At 38.3% G+C, this 16,858-nt stretch overlaps 1 protein-coding gene across 1 annotated transcript; it reads right to left on the reverse strand.

Moving 5' to 3' along the window:
- Positions 1 to 426: 426 nt before the first annotated feature.
- Positions 427 to 14,972, reverse strand: CDC7 (cell division cycle 7). The gene is made up of 11 exons (XM_082287492.1): positions 14,861 to 14,972; positions 12,893 to 12,976; positions 10,850 to 10,985; positions 10,126 to 10,219; positions 9,881 to 10,023; positions 7,955 to 8,204; positions 7,313 to 7,408; positions 6,121 to 6,299; positions 4,866 to 4,948; positions 1,906 to 2,055; positions 427 to 918 (listed from the first exon to the last, which is right to left on the reverse strand). Exons 1-11 carry the CDS (start codon positions 14,952 to 14,954, stop codon positions 542 to 544), a joined length of 1,686 nt encoding a protein of 561 aa, XP_082143618.1. The 5' UTR covers positions 14,955 to 14,972; the 3' UTR covers positions 427 to 541.
- Positions 14,973 to 16,858: the final 1,886 nt, after the last annotated feature.

The following is a 16,858-nucleotide window of genomic DNA, read 5'->3' on the forward strand; positions in this document are numbered from 1 at the left end:
CAGCACCTGGCCTTTTCTCTAGCAACACTCCCAAAGTAATACTGTTCTCTGAAAATAGTCTGAACAAAATGAATACACTTTTTTCCATTTCAGTCCCCCATGTACCAAACAGGAACAAAGAGATATGCAACTACAGAAAAAAGTCTCTCAAACACTTTCTTATTTCAGTCTTACCTTAAGGCAAACTTGTAAATTTTAAGGGAATATCTCAAGAATTAAGCATAGAGCTTATGATACTCTCTTTCCTTTGTTGTTTTTGATCAAAGTTAACTTTCTTAGAGAACAGGTATGCACAGCAATAACCTCTCAGAAGTGTCTTAGGATAAGACCATGTTAGTGATGTTTATGTAACTTTGCATCTGCAAGTATTTCTTAAACTGACATTTGCAGTCTAACTGTACAAGACAAAATTTCAGTAGTTCAGAGCACAGTATGATATTACTTCAGTGAGTGTAAATGTTGAGGACAACAAGGTAAAACTACCTCAGTATTTAATTTCCACACAAAACAGATGAAAGGAGTAACAGAGTAAGTTATCTTCTCAGAGTTTTATGTCTTTAAAAAAAGGATGCAGCAAAGCCTCTTTTGCAGTTATTCTTGTTGCAGGGTTTAAGTCTAGTAGCTTATCAAGTAGGTCATATGCTTCATCAGGAACCTGATCCCATCCTTTCATGTCAGTTGCCTTCACTTCCAAAGCACCATCACCTTCCTGAAAATTCTGTAAGTGTTGAATTTGTTTTCCGAGTGTCTCAGGAGCACAGGATTTGTCTGCTGCAACTGGCAAAGCTGTGTTGTTTTCAGACCTGCTGGGCCCTTCCCCCTGAGATCTCTTACAGCTGCTATTTGTTCCTCTCAGCTTTTCACAGAGGGTTCGTAGATTTTGAGTTGGGACAACTTGGGTACACACAACTGATTTTCCTAGGGAAAAAAATTGTACAATAAGCCATATTTTATTATAATATCTATGCAACTGTAACTTCTAAGTTTCAGAGAAACTTCATGTCTCAAAGTATAACCAGCATGAAAGAAAAACATCCCAAATCTATCAAAGAACCAAATTCACCCCCCCATGCCACCACACTAGCCCTGCTGTTGCAGCAGCAGACCCTGAAAGTCAGAAGGGTCATCATCTCAGTTCTGCTCAGAACACAGAGCTTTGGGTTATGTGAAGTTATGTAGTGACAGGTTGTCAGCCACCCTGTACACCAACATTATGCATTTCACTGTCATTTTAAAATAATTGAAGACAATTAAATACCCTGATTTTTACACCTCTGGCTCGAGAATGAAAATTGATGCTGGCAGTTACACATCCAGGTAGCAAGTGCTGCAGCATTTGGCCTGCAAGCAATTAGCAGAATGGTTATTTGGATTTTTTGTGGTTTGTGGTGATTGTACCTGTTTTAAACAGGCCAGCTGTTGGGTTTTGGGTTTTTAGCATGTTTGTTTGTTTGTTTTACTAGGCCTTTTGGGGGGAGGGGCAGAGGGAAAAGCAAGGTTTGCATCATCTAAATATTAAGTCATATTGACTTAAGCCTCCAGGCCAAGTTTTGTAGGAATAGAAGCACTGTCTCAATAATTCTAACCAAATGCCAATAGGAAACATTTAGTTGGCATACTTCACCTCAAGTAGCCCTAACTTAGTGAAAGGAAGTGGACAGGTTGGGAAAACTATGACATAAAGTACCCCATACTCTGTAAAAGATAGAAAAACACAAAACTGTCTTAAAAGTCTGTCAATGTAGAATAATACTTATAGTTTTTACATGCAAAAAGTGTGATTTGCTTCCAAAATTACTCTCAAACCTAAAAATATATTTATACACACACAGAAAAAATCATTGATTGTAAATCACATCATTAAATAACATTTTCCCCCTTTCCTCATAATTAAAGTTTGCATACCAAAAGTTCTAGCAGCCTGAATGGTTTCTCTGGATCCACGAACTGTCATGATTTGTGCCAAAGCAGTTAAATCATCACTTGCTTTGAAAAATGGATATCGTCCACTGAGTAGAGAAAGGAATATGATTCCTGCAGACCACATGTCTATTGCTGCAAAGGAAAGCAAATTTATTAATAACTAAACCCATGATTTCATCACAAACAAAATCTCAACTTTCTTTTAAAAGAAATTACGATCTGAAAAGTTTCTATCAGCAAAAGTTATGTTCTGAAGTACTTCTTGACTTTGGTCACATAGATATACTTCAGACAAAAGTGGAAATTGCTATAATTGGATTGAAGAATAATTTCCTACTTTGATGCAGAAGGATGGTTTTTCATATGAGTAATTTCATTAACTTGCTTAACTAAAAATGGACCAAAACAATGTTGGAAGTTGTTTTACCCAGGGAGATGAGAGGGGCCAAATGAAATGGCCCCCTGATTTTGATACATATTTAACTTTACTTCACATGAAGAAAACCTTATCTAAGGGTCATAAATAAAAAACAATTCACAAATGTTTGTGAAACAGTTTTTTGGGGACTGAGGCTGCCACAGGTGGGCAGTACTAAGAATTTTATCTTATTATGAACTTTGTTCCTCTCTAATATGAACTCACTTGACAAGATAGGCAGTTCAAAAACCATAATAGTTCAAAGCTCTTCATCACTTTCATTGTGTTATGAAAAGTACAGAGAGTACTCTGGGGATAGAGGCCAAAGCCTAATGGAAACTTTAGTACTGGAAGTTACAAGAATACCTGTCTGCCATAACGTTTTTGGCTCACTAAGGTGCACATTTTGAGAGATGGCAAGGAAAGTGAAGGAGAGAGTTTGAAGGATCTCAAACTCTGAAGAAAAAATTAACTGTGGGGAAATAAAGGCATATTCAGCCTAGTCCTATTCAACAAAGTAAGTGGCAAAATAGGCAATAATTAATTTGGACATTTTAATTAGAAACAGTCTTAGCACAGAACTTTGATTTGAAAAAAAATATTAGGTTGACTTTAGTTGCAAAACCAGATTTTAGTCTTTTATTAAAAAATAAAAATCCAAGTTAATCATTTGGCACAATTTACAGTGGAAAAGTTTTCTACCTTCTGCATAGTTCCTGTAAAAAAGTTTTTAATATCATCTTTTCAACAGTGATACAGTAATATTTTCTGTTTGAGGGGCTGTGCACCCCCCTGAGGATGTGGTTGGGCAAGCTGAAGTAATCAAGGCCAAGATCTTTGAAAAGGTTTAATTATGTAACTTGCTGAAATTAAAAAGCATTATAGATCTGAATGGGCAGTAAATCCTGGCCCCACAATTATAGTAGAGCTGTGATCATCAGCAGAGTACAAGATGACATCAAAATCATGATTCCTCCCTATGCTTTTGTCTAGTGTTATCCAGCTAGTGAGCAAAGGGGAACAGAGGGACAAACCAAGGGAAAGTGTGACTGGACCTTTGTAGCATCAGCTTGGGAGTTTAGGTTGTACTCCCAGCACTGTGAACCTAGGTCAGATGTGCTACAGTAGCTCTGGGTAGAGTCAGCTGGATTCAGCCAGTAACTTGGTCTCAGCACAGAGGCCAAAACTAGGAGTAAGATTGGCAGGAATATGAAAGTGGACAATAATATTTGCTAGTTCAAATAAAACATGATATCATAAATACTAGTATTAGTCTACCCAGTTCTAATTAAGGCCTTTGTTGACATACTGCAGGAGTTCAGCACCACTGGCTCAGTCCAGGGATGTCTGTGCCACACCCAAGGGTGTCCAGATTTACCCCTACTCTTTGTAATCCTGCTATTCATTACCCCAGAGAACAGAAAACCATCTGAAAGCGTGTTTAACACCAGCATGTGTCCAAGATTTCCTAGGTATGTCTTCTTTCTGCCCAATTCTGTCTAGATGGATTCAGAGATTGTTGAAACTTGTCCTAGATTTCTGGATGTCTGCTAGCACATAAAGCTGGCTGTTACAGCACAGGCACAAGAACTCCAAACAAGCTGCCATACCTTTGAAAACCCAGTCATACCCACAGGACAGATGTTGTTTCAAATAACAGTAAGCTATCTAGGCATAAGCTGATCAAATATATTGTTAATTCTATTTTGAGTTAACTACTGAAAATTGACAACTTTCTCAAAAGATATTCAGAAAAAAAATGGCTAAAACATTTTATCTTAAATTCAGTTTTTGAGGACATTTGTATTTTCTCCTGGTCATACACCAAATGTTTAATGGGTAACTTTGCTTCTATTGGTTCTCCATGCTGCAGGTAGGCACAACCTCTCCCATCTTGCTTGCACCAGCTAACACATTAACTGTCCCTCTGCCCTGATATTTACCCAAACCACTGAACCTTATTAACTAAATTTTAACAGAGGGAAATAAAAATTTAGTTAAAAAAAAATTACATTTACACACCAGCTATTTACAGCACTAGCAAAAAGAAAAAAAACTGATAAAAATCATTAAACAATGCTTTCTAGAGCACATTTGCAATCACACCATTAAGTGTACCTGTTACAGCAGCATATGTTACAATCTGCCTGGAAAAGGCTAAACAATGTCCTCTCTCCCCAAGATTTATTCAAGATTTTTCTTGAATAAATAAGCCAAGAAACTTCATAAAATTTTTTATTTTCTTTTAAAATATATTGTATTCGACTCCTGCGCATGGCACTACCTCTCCAATGAATAAAGACACATTCAAGTTCCAAACACAGGAAAAATATTCCTGAACTGTTCTTCCTCTGAATAATAAACTTTTAATTAAAATCAGAAAATACTTAAAAAGCATTAGAAGGGATGAAAAATGAATTTCACAAGTTAAAAAATCTTCCCATAAAAAAGACAACAAAATATGCATAAATGAGAAGGATGAACAGGTGAAAAAAGGCATTTGTTTCAGTCTGTTGGGCAGTACCTGTGGTCTGAGTGGGGCACTTTGTTAATACTTCTGGTGCTCGGAATCCAGGTGTTCCTGCCCTCGGAGCCACTTGTTGACGCCTTGTAATAAGAGACAAATAAATTTGGAATATAAAAGTTGATAAGGAAGTTCTAAATCTAGTAATGCTTAATATTATTTTTAGAATATGCTTGTGTAAGACGTGTAAACAGCCTAACCCTGCTTTATTCAAATTTTACAGAAGTTTGAACATCTTATCTAGCATGAATTTGTAAGACACACACATAACAATCTTATTACCTATTATATTATAATTATATTATCTAGCATAAGATAATACCAGAGAAATACTTATTGCATACTTAACTCACAATGGCCTTTTCTTAGTTTCATCTAAGAGAAGTGTCATTTTTGTTAAAGGCTTGTTTTCATGGGAAACTTTGAAGTTGAGGCTAATTAACCCAAGGCAAAAAGAATATGAGATTCTTGAATGTGGATGCTATGGTTTTGTGTTAGTCCAGAGCAAACTAAGGGCTGCTCTGAGTGTTGCCGGGAATTTAGTTTTTATTAGATTAACTAAGAGGTGTGAGGTTATAATTATTTTAAAAAACGTGTAGATAAAAGGCAATAGTAGATCATAATCAAAACTAACTGCAGAGGGATGGAGTTTAATTGAGCTATGAGGCACTGGAACAGGTTGCCCAGAGAAGCTGTGGATGCCCATCCCTGGCAGTGTTCAAAGGCCAGGTTGGACAGGGCTTGGGGCAACCTGGTCTCTGGGAGTTGTCCCTGCCCATGGCAGGGGGTTTGGAACAAGATGGCCTTTAAGGTCCCTTCCAACCCAAACCATTCTGTGATTCTATTAGTTTTTTAGATTAACAAATACAAAACAATCATGCTTCCTTTTTATTCTACATTTCATGATTTCCAGAATCCCAACTGTTGGCATAATTAGATAACTACTAAATGACAGAATGATGTATTGTCTTTTCTAAGTGTTGTAATTAACACAAGTGATTTTCTACAACACATGTAGGTGAATAAGTAAACACAACAAGAAAATAATTAACAGTGAATCTTTCTAGATGCAGATAGCAGAGAACAAATCCATGAATTCCATGAACTGTTCTTAAGAAGAGCATACTTAGTGTTTTAAAGGCTGCAGAGATCAAACGCTGTCTTTCATTTACTAAATCAGCAGTCTAGTAAATCTAAGTTTGAGTTTGCTTGACAGCAGAGCAGACAATTTTACAACACTATCAAAGCAAATTACCTTGAAAGACAAACACTGCAAACTCTATCCGTTGCATAACAGTCACAGGGCAGGTTTAAAGGGCAACCACTGGCAGCTTTCCTGGCTGCCCCATTGCTCACAGTTTTGGTAGAAATAATCTTCTTCTTTGTTACTAGCTTCCTAGATGAAACATCGATCATCTTTGATTGTTTTATGAGCTGTAATGTAGATATTGTAGAGAAAGTGACATATTTAAGAAGTTTCCCTTTACATACAGATAGGACAGTTCCTAAAATCCTGACTTAACAAGTGCTCATGAACAAGAAGAATTTTAGGACAGACACAGCAAACCTCTTTAACAGTATCAAAACTACTATAAAGCAGACACTGGAACTTTCTGGATATCTGATTTCTAGATATCCTGATTTCATCCATTCCCCTTCAGAAGACATTTTCAGTGCTTACTAAAACCAATCTATATTAGATATTCTGAAGCTACAAGACAAGTACTTTTCAAGTTAGTATAGCATTTCAAGATTTTTTTTTTTTGCTCAGTATGAAAAAAATGAAAAGAGTATGAAATCCCACAGCAACACACAAGCACTAACTCTAGTTCTACAATAAAATACCACAAACCAAACCCTCTAATTTAGTAGGTGTTTCCCCCTTGTCATATTAAATACTAATTACAAAAAAAACCATTACAAGCTTTATCCTCAGCTTCAACTGCAAAATAATTTTTAAAAAAGTTTCACACAGTAAGTAGGGGGTGGTTGAGCACTGGAACAGGCTCCCCAGGAAAGTGGTCGCAGCCCTAAACCTGACAGAGGTCAAGAAGCATTTGGACAATGCTCTCAGGCACATGGAGTGACTCTTGGGGTATCCAGGAGTTGGACTCAATGATCCTCACGGGCCCCTTCCAACTCAGCTTATTTTGTGATTCTATGATTAGTTGCACAGATAGATACATAGGAAAAAAGATTAACTTAGCATCCAAACAAAATCGGCTAGGGAGACAGCTACAGAACTTGTTGTTTAAGAGTTTCAAATGGGACTGAAACAGAAATGAAAAATTCTTTGAGCCTTTCAGGAAAGACATATTTAATAATCTGCTCAAAAGCCTTTCATTTCATAGCATTGTGGAGCAGTGTCCAGTCTTACAGAACAACCAGTTCTATAATGTTTCAAACATGCAGCAGACTGATCCTGCTGATGAGTCAATACTTCTTACTTTTGTGCCTGAGTTCTCCTGGTATGTAGAACTATAGACATTGAAATTCCTCTCTCCGAAGACAGAGCGCTGGACAGAATGGGGCACAGAGTCCTCCTACAATACCAGCAAAAAGGACAATAAGGATCCCGTTTAAGAGGCGTCTGGGTACTGACAGGTCAAAAAAAGTGTGAAGTGACATGAAACAAGAACAGCTGCATGTAAGTTATTTTCAGGCATCAGTTTACTGTGGATGAAGAAACATGGTCTAGACAGAACAGCAAACATGTTTACAAAACCAATCACACCTCTGAAGTGCCCCAAGACAATCTCAGTGTACCCTGTACTGCATTTGTTATGCAACTAGTAACTAAACACAGGTGAATGATTATTGGCTTGGGGAGGAGTTTCACCATCCCTATCTCCTATGAAAGGATTTAAGGCTGTCTAAATAGTAACCCATGCTAGGGTTTTATACAGCCTTCAGCACTGTATTAGATCTAACAGATAATGATGAAGCCAGTAGTTATGTAGACGTAGCTTCTTTGATATGAACACTATGATGCTGTGCAGGCTCAGCTTCTGTGCAAGTACTGCATCTCCCCCTGTTGGATGAAGGAACACATTAAACATACAACAGCATTAATGAAAGAGACTGAGAACCTTTCCTCCTCTTCCTTGTTTCATCTGTACTTTCAGAAGTGAGCTGGACCTTCTATCAGCTGCTTTTGAGGCTGACTGTTGAGCTATCTGTTTAGGTGCTGTGACACTGACAGAAACCCCATTTCCCAAGGCTACAATGGGATTATTTTGCAAGCAACTTCCCTGCTGGTCTTCAGAGTGGGCAGTTTTAAGAAGCTCAATTTTTGTATCAGGGGTTCCTTGTGCCAAGCCAAAATCTACCAAGGCATACCTGAAAAGACAAAAATTTAGAATCAGGGGTCACAAAGTATCTATTAATCATTCAATTTACTGTTCATTACTTATTTATCTTTCTTTCACATTTCATTCAATGTTGCTTATCTGTACTATTGCCAGCATCACAGTCCTATTTTCTTCCTTCTCCTCCTACATTCCCATCTCACCTATCCCCTCAGTGTTTTTACCCTATACCACTGTTCACTGTTTCTTGTCCCAAAATCTCAAGTACATACTTTCTCCAAAGGTGTTAAAACATATTTTCAGCAACTCCTTTTTGAAGTTCTTCTAATCCTACAGCTCTGAATCTTCAGCCAGCAGTCACGTACCAGTGGCTTGACTCTTGCAGGGTTCCCATGGGCAGAGGACAAAGGTAGCAGTGAAGACAGACAAGACCAACAGTGCTTACAGTTGTGACAGACTTCTGGCTAATATTACTGGAATTTACTTTAGTCTTGTAACAGGTAAGACTATCTTAGCTCACACTTCAGATCTGTCTCTAAAAGAATTATTTTTTGCTACAACCAGTACAGAGACAATCCACCTGTCCCTGGGTCTCAAACTCAACTGCACACCTCTAGACACAAAGTAGAGATTAAGGCTCAAACAAATGCTGGAAGAGTAAAATGGCAGTGTGTATTCATTTTGGCAGATTAAAAAACCAAACAAAACAGTATTTCTCAAACTTTTAAGCTTGTGGTTTGGCAAAATGCAATCAAATCACCCCTACAAACTGTCACTGCATAGAATCACAGAAACACTTAGGCTGGAAAAGACCTTTAAAATGAAGTCCAACTGTTAACCCTGCTCTGCCAAGTCCCTAAGTGCTAGGGACAAGTGCTAGATCTACAGGTCTTTTAAATTCCTCTAGGGATGGTGACTCAACCACTTCCCTGGGCAGCCCATTCCAATGCTTGATAACCCTTTCAGTGAAGAAATTTTTCTAATATCAAACCTAAACCTTCCCTGGTAAAACTTGAGGCCATTTCCTGTCATCTTATCACTTTTGACTTGGGGATGTGCATTCTGCTACAACCTTCTCTCAGTGCTTTGCTTTGGACACACTCGAGCACCTTAGTGTCTCAACTGTACAGAGAACAATGCTAACAAATACAGCTATAGGACTGCTAGCACTGCAGCATTCTATCCACTTCAGATCTTCACAAAGAAGCAGTACCTCACTTTTTACAGCTTTTAAATTTTGTAACTTGCAGGCAAAAAAACCAACCCTACTAAGCATTAATTCAATGTAAGGTGAAAACAGCTCAAAGCCAGCTATCTTATCTGTATCAGTTTCACCCTATTCACTATTAAAAATGTACAAGGATCATTCTATGCACCACAAGTTAACTTCCTTATTTAAAAAAAAATACTGATTTTATTCTTCTCATTCTTATTTGAAAATACAGTGCTTTTACTCAGTAGTAAAATCTTCACTTTATCAGGTACTTGTGACTCTATGAAGCAGGTATTACATTAAGTAAAAAAATTTCCTTCACTTCTTAAGTCCCCTAACACTGAAAGAAAAATTTTACAAATAAAAGAATGTTTTTAGCTTTATTACTTAAGCACATGTTATGCAGCTGGAAGGAAAGAAGCCTAAAAGCCTAATTGACTCTGTTCTGCCCAGGCACACATGCCCAGATGAAATCATAGTATGGCCAGACTCACTTTTTTAGCTGCCTGTTGTAGAGGAAGTTGCTGGGCTTGACATCACGGTGAACAATACCGAAGTGATGAATGCGCCTCAACGCTTTAAACAGATTAAACATGTATTCCCTCACTTCTTCAAAGGAAAGGGAATTCAAAATGTCCTGAAAGATTATTTGGATACTGTAATTTATAGAATCACAGAATAATTATGCAACTACTTTTAATTAAATGTTTTTACTACACATCAAAAGTCTGAGACTCACCAAGAAGGATTCATGTTCCAGATAGGGCATAACAATAACAACATGATCATTTTTCCTAAAGCAGTATTTAACTCCCATAACATTATCTTGTCCCCTAGAAGAAAAGTAGTGTTACTGAACAAAGACCAGAAGGTGGACGTTTATTTTCCTTTATTTCTTAAAAACTTCAGTCAGGCTTTCTTTTATAATCTTAATTTATATTTTGATAGCAGTCTTATCAGCAATCCATAGTTGTGCTCTTGCTGCTCGCTGCTATGTTCCATTTGTTCTGCAGTTTGGAATGAGAACTCTACAGATTATCTGTGGGGCTGTGGTTTGTAGTTACCACGGTAATTAAATATAGGACCTAACTTTCATGATCCTACTGCTTTAGGAAGGTGCTATTCAGCATACTCTGCCAACACGTATTCATTCCTAAAATCACATTTTCTAACGAAGTGATTCTTTTTTCCAAGCATTTCAGAACTGGAACTTTGTTACCACAGAGATACATAATGGAATTTCTCAGATGGAAAATAGAGCCCCCCCCTCAACTGAGACTACCAGCAAAGGGCATCCATTACAGGTAAGACACTCCTTTTGTTATTTGCTCTCAATAAAAAGAATATATATGTGTGTGGTTAAAAATAAATCAAGAGAAATGCCGAAACTTAAATACATATAGAACAGTGAGACAACATTCAGCAGTTTAGTCATGACAATCATAATTTTTTTGTTTATGTACCCTGCCACTGTGAGGCACTGAAGTTCAGCAGCTATTCGCAGGGGGTGGCTGGTTGGAATCAAGTGTTTCAGAGCCATTTTTTCTTCATATCCTGTTTGTAATTGTGCTGTGGCCAAGTAAACAGAACTAAAAGTACCTGGGAACAAAAGAGAAAAACACTGCCTTCAACATTTTTAATTAGGTCAATGCAGATTTTTACAGAAGTGATCTAACTGTTCACAATCCTGCAGTACACTTGATACTACATCAAAAGCAGATTCTAAAAGAAAAAAATCCAGTTCCTTTTTTCTCCTACTGAATTCAGTGATCTTGTATACAAGTTTTTTATGTCAGTAAAAATGCAAATATAACACTGTCTAACTTGCCTGGGACACAGTGCTCTTTGAATGTAGATTTCCTATCTTTGATTTGCTTTCTTGTTTAGGTAGCTTACTTTCATCTGACATCTAACTCCTTTCCCTACAATGTAAGAGGACTATATAATGCTAATCTGGGAAGCACTGCCAGTGCTATTCACAGCATTTCTGAAATTGCTACATTTTCCTTAATTCTGTACCTTATTTATAAAGTAAGGCTTCCCACATGATGTGTAACTATACTGTTTGTTTGCCCAGAGCATTTTACTACATCAAATGTGATACACTTGCTTGAGGAAGGGAGTATTCAGACTGTATGATAAACTTACCCAGCCATTTAATTTTAAGGATATCCTAATATACCTCTTAGGAGGTTAATTTATCCTAATGATCTGAGATACCTGAACATGCAAGTTGAAGTGTTCTTCCATATGAATAAAGAATAGAAATAACTTTTGATTACATTTTAAGTAAAGCGTTTGCATCATGCTGGTTCAACAGTCTGAGTGCACACACACATCAAAATGCCAGCAAAAACTAAGTACTTCATGCAATCATAAAAAAAATCCCAAACAACCTAGAGACAGACCCATACCACCTTCAACAGAATTATTACAGCAACAAGGGTTACCAAATTTGACTTAAGACATTATTTTTCGTGGTGAGAACTGCTAAAATGAAAGTGATTCCAGAGTGGAATCCTAAGCAGAAGCTTGTTTTCTCGTAATGCTGTTGAACTGCAAATGGTATTTTTTAAAAACATTGTTTGCTCCCAAGAGTAAAATCAGAGTACTATTCACATAACCAAAATTTTTTAAATTACACTATCTTTTTTATAATGGGCAGAACTCTATTTTTTTTTATTTTTGAAATTTTATCTTCCTGTGGGGAATTGGGTTGGGAGTTTTTAGGTAGTTTGGGGTTTTTTTTTGAGATAAAAACTCCTAGCCATCTAACCTGCTGCACAGAAGTTCCATCACAAAACAGATGCAAAACAATCCAGCTTCCCATCAACATCTTTTGTTTTTAAAAGTGTGGAGTGTTACAGAGCCTTTCAGAAATTAAATGGGTAAAGTTTCAAAAAGTGCTGAAATCCCAGACTCAGAAGTACCTGAATCTATTTATAGTCATGCCTGACACTAATTTAAGGTATTTGCAGTAGTATCTATTGAAGGCAAGGTGTACACAAGCATACTAAAATTTGATGCTGTATGTCTTCAAAAATAAAAAGTTCTTTATTTTTTAAGTAAAGCAGGTCCAGCCTTTCAGATTCCTCATCCAACTCTGCCCAAGAGATTTTAGTGGAAACAAAGCTAACTTAAGGAACGCCAATTAAGCATGTCAAAACACAGCTACATGTAAGTAGATTTCTCTTGTAAAGGAGAAAAAGAGTGGAATTTTAAGACATTTATTTACTTGAATCTACCTCAAAAATTTTTAATTGTCAAACTTGGAATGCTGTTTTTTCTAAAAGGCTATAATATACCATATTTTCAAGAAAATATCTTGAAAATGGTCCTAACTAATACACCCATGTGCTCAGCAACACATTAGAATTCCTACAGAGACATTCAAAAAAATTCATTTGGCTTAAATTGCATATATTGGGATCTTAGATTTATACCTTTTTAAGTTAGACATGCCAAAAGAAATCTTAACTCTAAGCAAGGTAAAATGAAACATTTACCTTCTCCAATTTTTTCCTTAATTTTGAACACATTTACAAGCTGTGGCACTGCTTCATAAAGTTTTTCAACATCTTTTTTTATTCCTGTTGTGGAAAAAATGGGGAAAACAAGTTATTGAATCAAGTAATAAAATTCCTATCTGATCTTTTTTGGAGATCACAAATTACATGTCAGTTCATAGGACTGTGGATTCACATAAACAGAGGGAAAAACAGCACAAAGATATCTTATCCCTGCTGACATTACCATGTGCATACTTGATATTGTTGTTCTTCATCACGCTCCCTTACAAGCTACAGCATTTAAACAATTATTTTTTACTTATCTGACACAGCGGATTCTGAGAGGGCAAAAGCCTTCTGGTTAGTAGGACACCTACAGCTCATCACTAAATATTTACACGAGATTTGCAACAGCAATTTGACAGAAGACAAAACTATAATAGCTGTTTCTATTTCTGGCAAGCACAGGTGCAAATCCATCAGATGCAAATCAAAAATGCAGAAAAAGAATTATTGTTTACATATTTTTAAGATGGGTAATGCAATCTTTCACACTGTTACTGACAATAGCTGGCACCAAAGCTTGCTCTGCATTTAGGTTGCTGCATTTCATGCTGCGATCACTAGATGGCACGACAAGGATGCTGTACTGTATAATTTCCAAAAAATCGTGTACTTTTCCATTCAGTTTACAAATCCTTGTTGTTTAAGCATTTTTCTATACCTCATATAAGAATTCTCTTCGTTTGACGCTATCAATTATGTAGAGACTGTGACTAATTTCTGTGAAGTAGGGGTAAAGAATATTTGAGTATACAGAACTAAGCACAAACTGGTATTTGAAAAGTAAATCAAATGAAAGAATGTGTATACATTTTTCATCCTAAAAATAAATAATAAATTAAATTTAGTATAAACAGATAAATTATAATGTATTGTATATGTAAAAATGGACTATTTTTCACCAGGGCAGTAAGTCATAAGCAAGAATAATTTTTTTTTCAAAATATCACAGGCTGGAAACAAAGTATTGGTCAGCACGCATCCCTAGCCTTCTATGCAGCTTACTTTAACAACAAAAACTGCCTGAAGAACCCTTTCTTCCTGATAAAAACCCAACAAATCAGCTAGTAACACAAGTTATAGTTAACTTTCAATTTTAATTTTTCTTTATTTCTAAATTTTATAAAAAATCAACATACTAAAAATGCTTCTGAGAACTGAAACCTGCTGCCTCACTTACTATGCATTTACTTTCCTTATTTTTGTCCTTTAAGTTGTTCTTTCTGCTTCTTCAAATTGTTTTAAGACATTCTGGGAAATATTTCAGGAACGAAACCAATTTCTGTTATAAAATAACACTAACAATTCAGTAAGTTACTACATAACATTTCTTTAATTGATAACACTCATATTGCCTACTTGCTCAGAACCTTATTATGAAATATATCTATCATTGCTGTAAGTCTTACTGTTTTGTTACTAGAAAGAATTATTGATAAAAAGCTTTATCACTTAAAAGTGGTATTTCCAATTAGTTGGCACAATAATTTCAAGTATTTTCATCACAAATACCCATGTATTATATAGCAAATATAAGACATTCAAGAAAGCTTCATGAAATCTTCAGAAATTACAGGAAAGGTCAGACTTGTCTGGTCAGAGTTTTATTCTCAAGGGCTGGCTGTTTTTCATTCTGGTATCCTCTTACAATAACATTCTGTAATAAATAAGTACTAGGTTTAGCAAATTGTGACAAGCTACTGTTGCTGAAGTTTTGTAACACACAAACAGCAGGAATAAACTTAAATCAAGAGCCACCTGAAATGTTTTCATTTCATTAATTCTTTATACAACAGGATCATATACAGACAGACTTATAATCGATACTGAAGTTTCCCTAAGTGATGAAGCAGCATGTCAGCAACAAAACATAATGTGAACAATCTCTATTTCAGCACATACCTGAAAGCTTGCTGTTCTGCTCAAGATTTCTGTGGAAGTCTTCAGCCTGCTGAGGGTGCTGTTCATCACAGGGAGACTTCAACACTGTCTCCATCACAAAACGAGTCTCAAGTAAAAAAAATCCAAGCCTTCGAAGGCCACTGCTGGACACCTGGGGAAGCAAGCATATCTGGTAAGACACTTCCCTGGCCCTGCAATCAGTTCCTAAAATGAGATTTAGGGAGCCTGAGGAGTTCTGTGCTACCTAAAGCAAAGTGTCACCCACCATCCCAGTGAAACAGTAAACCAGTAAAGCCACGAGGATAGAGGGGGGGGGGGGGGGAAGGAAGACTGCAGAATAAGCTTAAATACAACTGATTTTCATCTCTCATGTTTCCTCATTCACATTAAAGCATTGTCTTTTCCCTTCAGTTTTGCTTTGAAAGGCAAGGAACTGATGTACACAGAAAGAGCTGCATTGCACATTGCAACAGCTGTAGAAAGCCAGAAAAACTGTAAGAAATTATAAGAGAAAAAAATACCTTCTCAATACAAGAGATCTCTCCCTCCTAGATAAATTCAACAAAAGGCATAATTATTTGTTGCCCTCCCACCACAACAAGAAAAATAGAACATGCTTATTTTGAAATGCTTCTTCCCTAATCTTGGAAACACTACCTAAAACTGTAAACTAGTAAAATCCACTAATATTGTACAATCAAAAAAACCCTGATAATCCCTTTTCAGGTGCAAAAGAGTGGTAGGGAGTCCCAGGGCAGAACAACCAGTGATAGGTGAGCCTGGAAGCACCAGCTCTTACAGTTACTCAGAACTGGTTCCATTCAAAAATCTTCCTTCCTTGTTACTTTGCCAAACCTTCAGAGTTCTGGATGAACTTTTCCACACGGGGGAAACATATTCTGAAAAACTCCTGATGAAAGGATTCATCTGTTTCAGCTAGGGAGCTAGAAATATATTTTGCCCCTAAAGAATTTGAGCTACCTTTATTCTGTCATCCTCGTGTAACAACAGGGACGAAAGGCAGGAACCGTCTCTTTTGAGCCCCGTTTTTTGCGAGAGCTTTGCTGGAGAGGAACTTGGAAACTACTAGAAGGCGATTAGAGAGAGTTCTAGTCTCTTACAGGTAGCCACTGCCTCTGCTAGTGTTGAGTAGGCAGATTAGCCCGTTCCAAACCTCACCAGCAGCACAAGGACTACAAGTTAACACACATTAAAATACAAAGTACCCGTCGGGCACAGGACGAGCAAGAGCCGTCACACATCCAACCCCAGTGCGCACTGGTGATGTCACCACTGCCACACAAAGCGGGAACAGCCGGAGCTCGCCACCGGCTTTACAGGACAGCCCCCGCCAACGAGGCCCGGGGCCGAGCGCACGCCGCGGGCTTCCCCATCGGCCCCAGGGCTCACGGGAGGCCGCAGCGGGGTGCAGACGGGCCCTTCGGCTCCCCGCGTGCAGCCGTCCCTCAGCTCCGCTCCGGGCGGGCAGGGGAGGTGCCCGCGCGGGGATCGCGGGCGCTGAGGGACGGAGGGTGCGCTGAGCGGGGCCCCAGACGAGCGGAGCGGGTCGGGGGGAAGGGGGTGGGGGGGGCCAGGCGCGGGCGGGCGCGCGGACGGGCACTCACGCGGACACCGGCGCGCGCCGAGGTTTTGCTGCTGCCGCCTTTCGCCGCCCGCGCGCCGCCGCCAATCCCGGCCCTCGGCGGAAGTCGCGGCCCCGGCCAATGGCGGCGCCGGGTGGCGGAAGGCGCGCTGCCATTGGCCGGCCGGAGGGGCGGGGCCCGGCCGGAGCGGCGCGCGCGGGGTGGGGGCGGGGCCCCGCGGTGTTCAAGGCCCCGAAAACAGTAGTTGGCCCTTAGACTTTCTTTTCTACGTGTGGTTGTTGCGAAATAATCCAGTCCCAAAGTCCCCTGTAAGATCTTCGCTCTAAATTCAGTCAAATAGCCTAGAGGCCAAGGAATGGCTCCACCTACCCCATTATAACGGGGGAACAGCTTG

Source organism: Coloeus monedula (assembly GCF_965178545.1).
Source record: "Coloeus monedula genome assembly, chromosome: 9".
Classification (NCBI taxonomy): Eukaryota; Metazoa; Chordata; class Aves; order Passeriformes; family Corvidae; genus Coloeus; species Coloeus monedula.

Bases quoted from the DNA above. Each gene is read 5' to 3' on its own strand.
- CDC7 (XM_082287492.1), bottom strand. From the start codon at position 14,954: ATGGAGACAGTGTTGAAGTCTCCCTGTGATGAACAGCACCCTCAGCAG. The intron at 10,220-10,849 runs GTACATAAACAA...CTTTTCTTCTAG, and splicing joins CAGTGCCTCACAGTGGCAGG to GGGACAAGATAATGTTATGG. The intron at 8,205-9,880 runs GTGAGTCTGGCC...TTGTCTTTTCAG, and splicing joins TACAACAGGCAGCTAAAAAA to GTATGCCTTGGTAGATTTTG.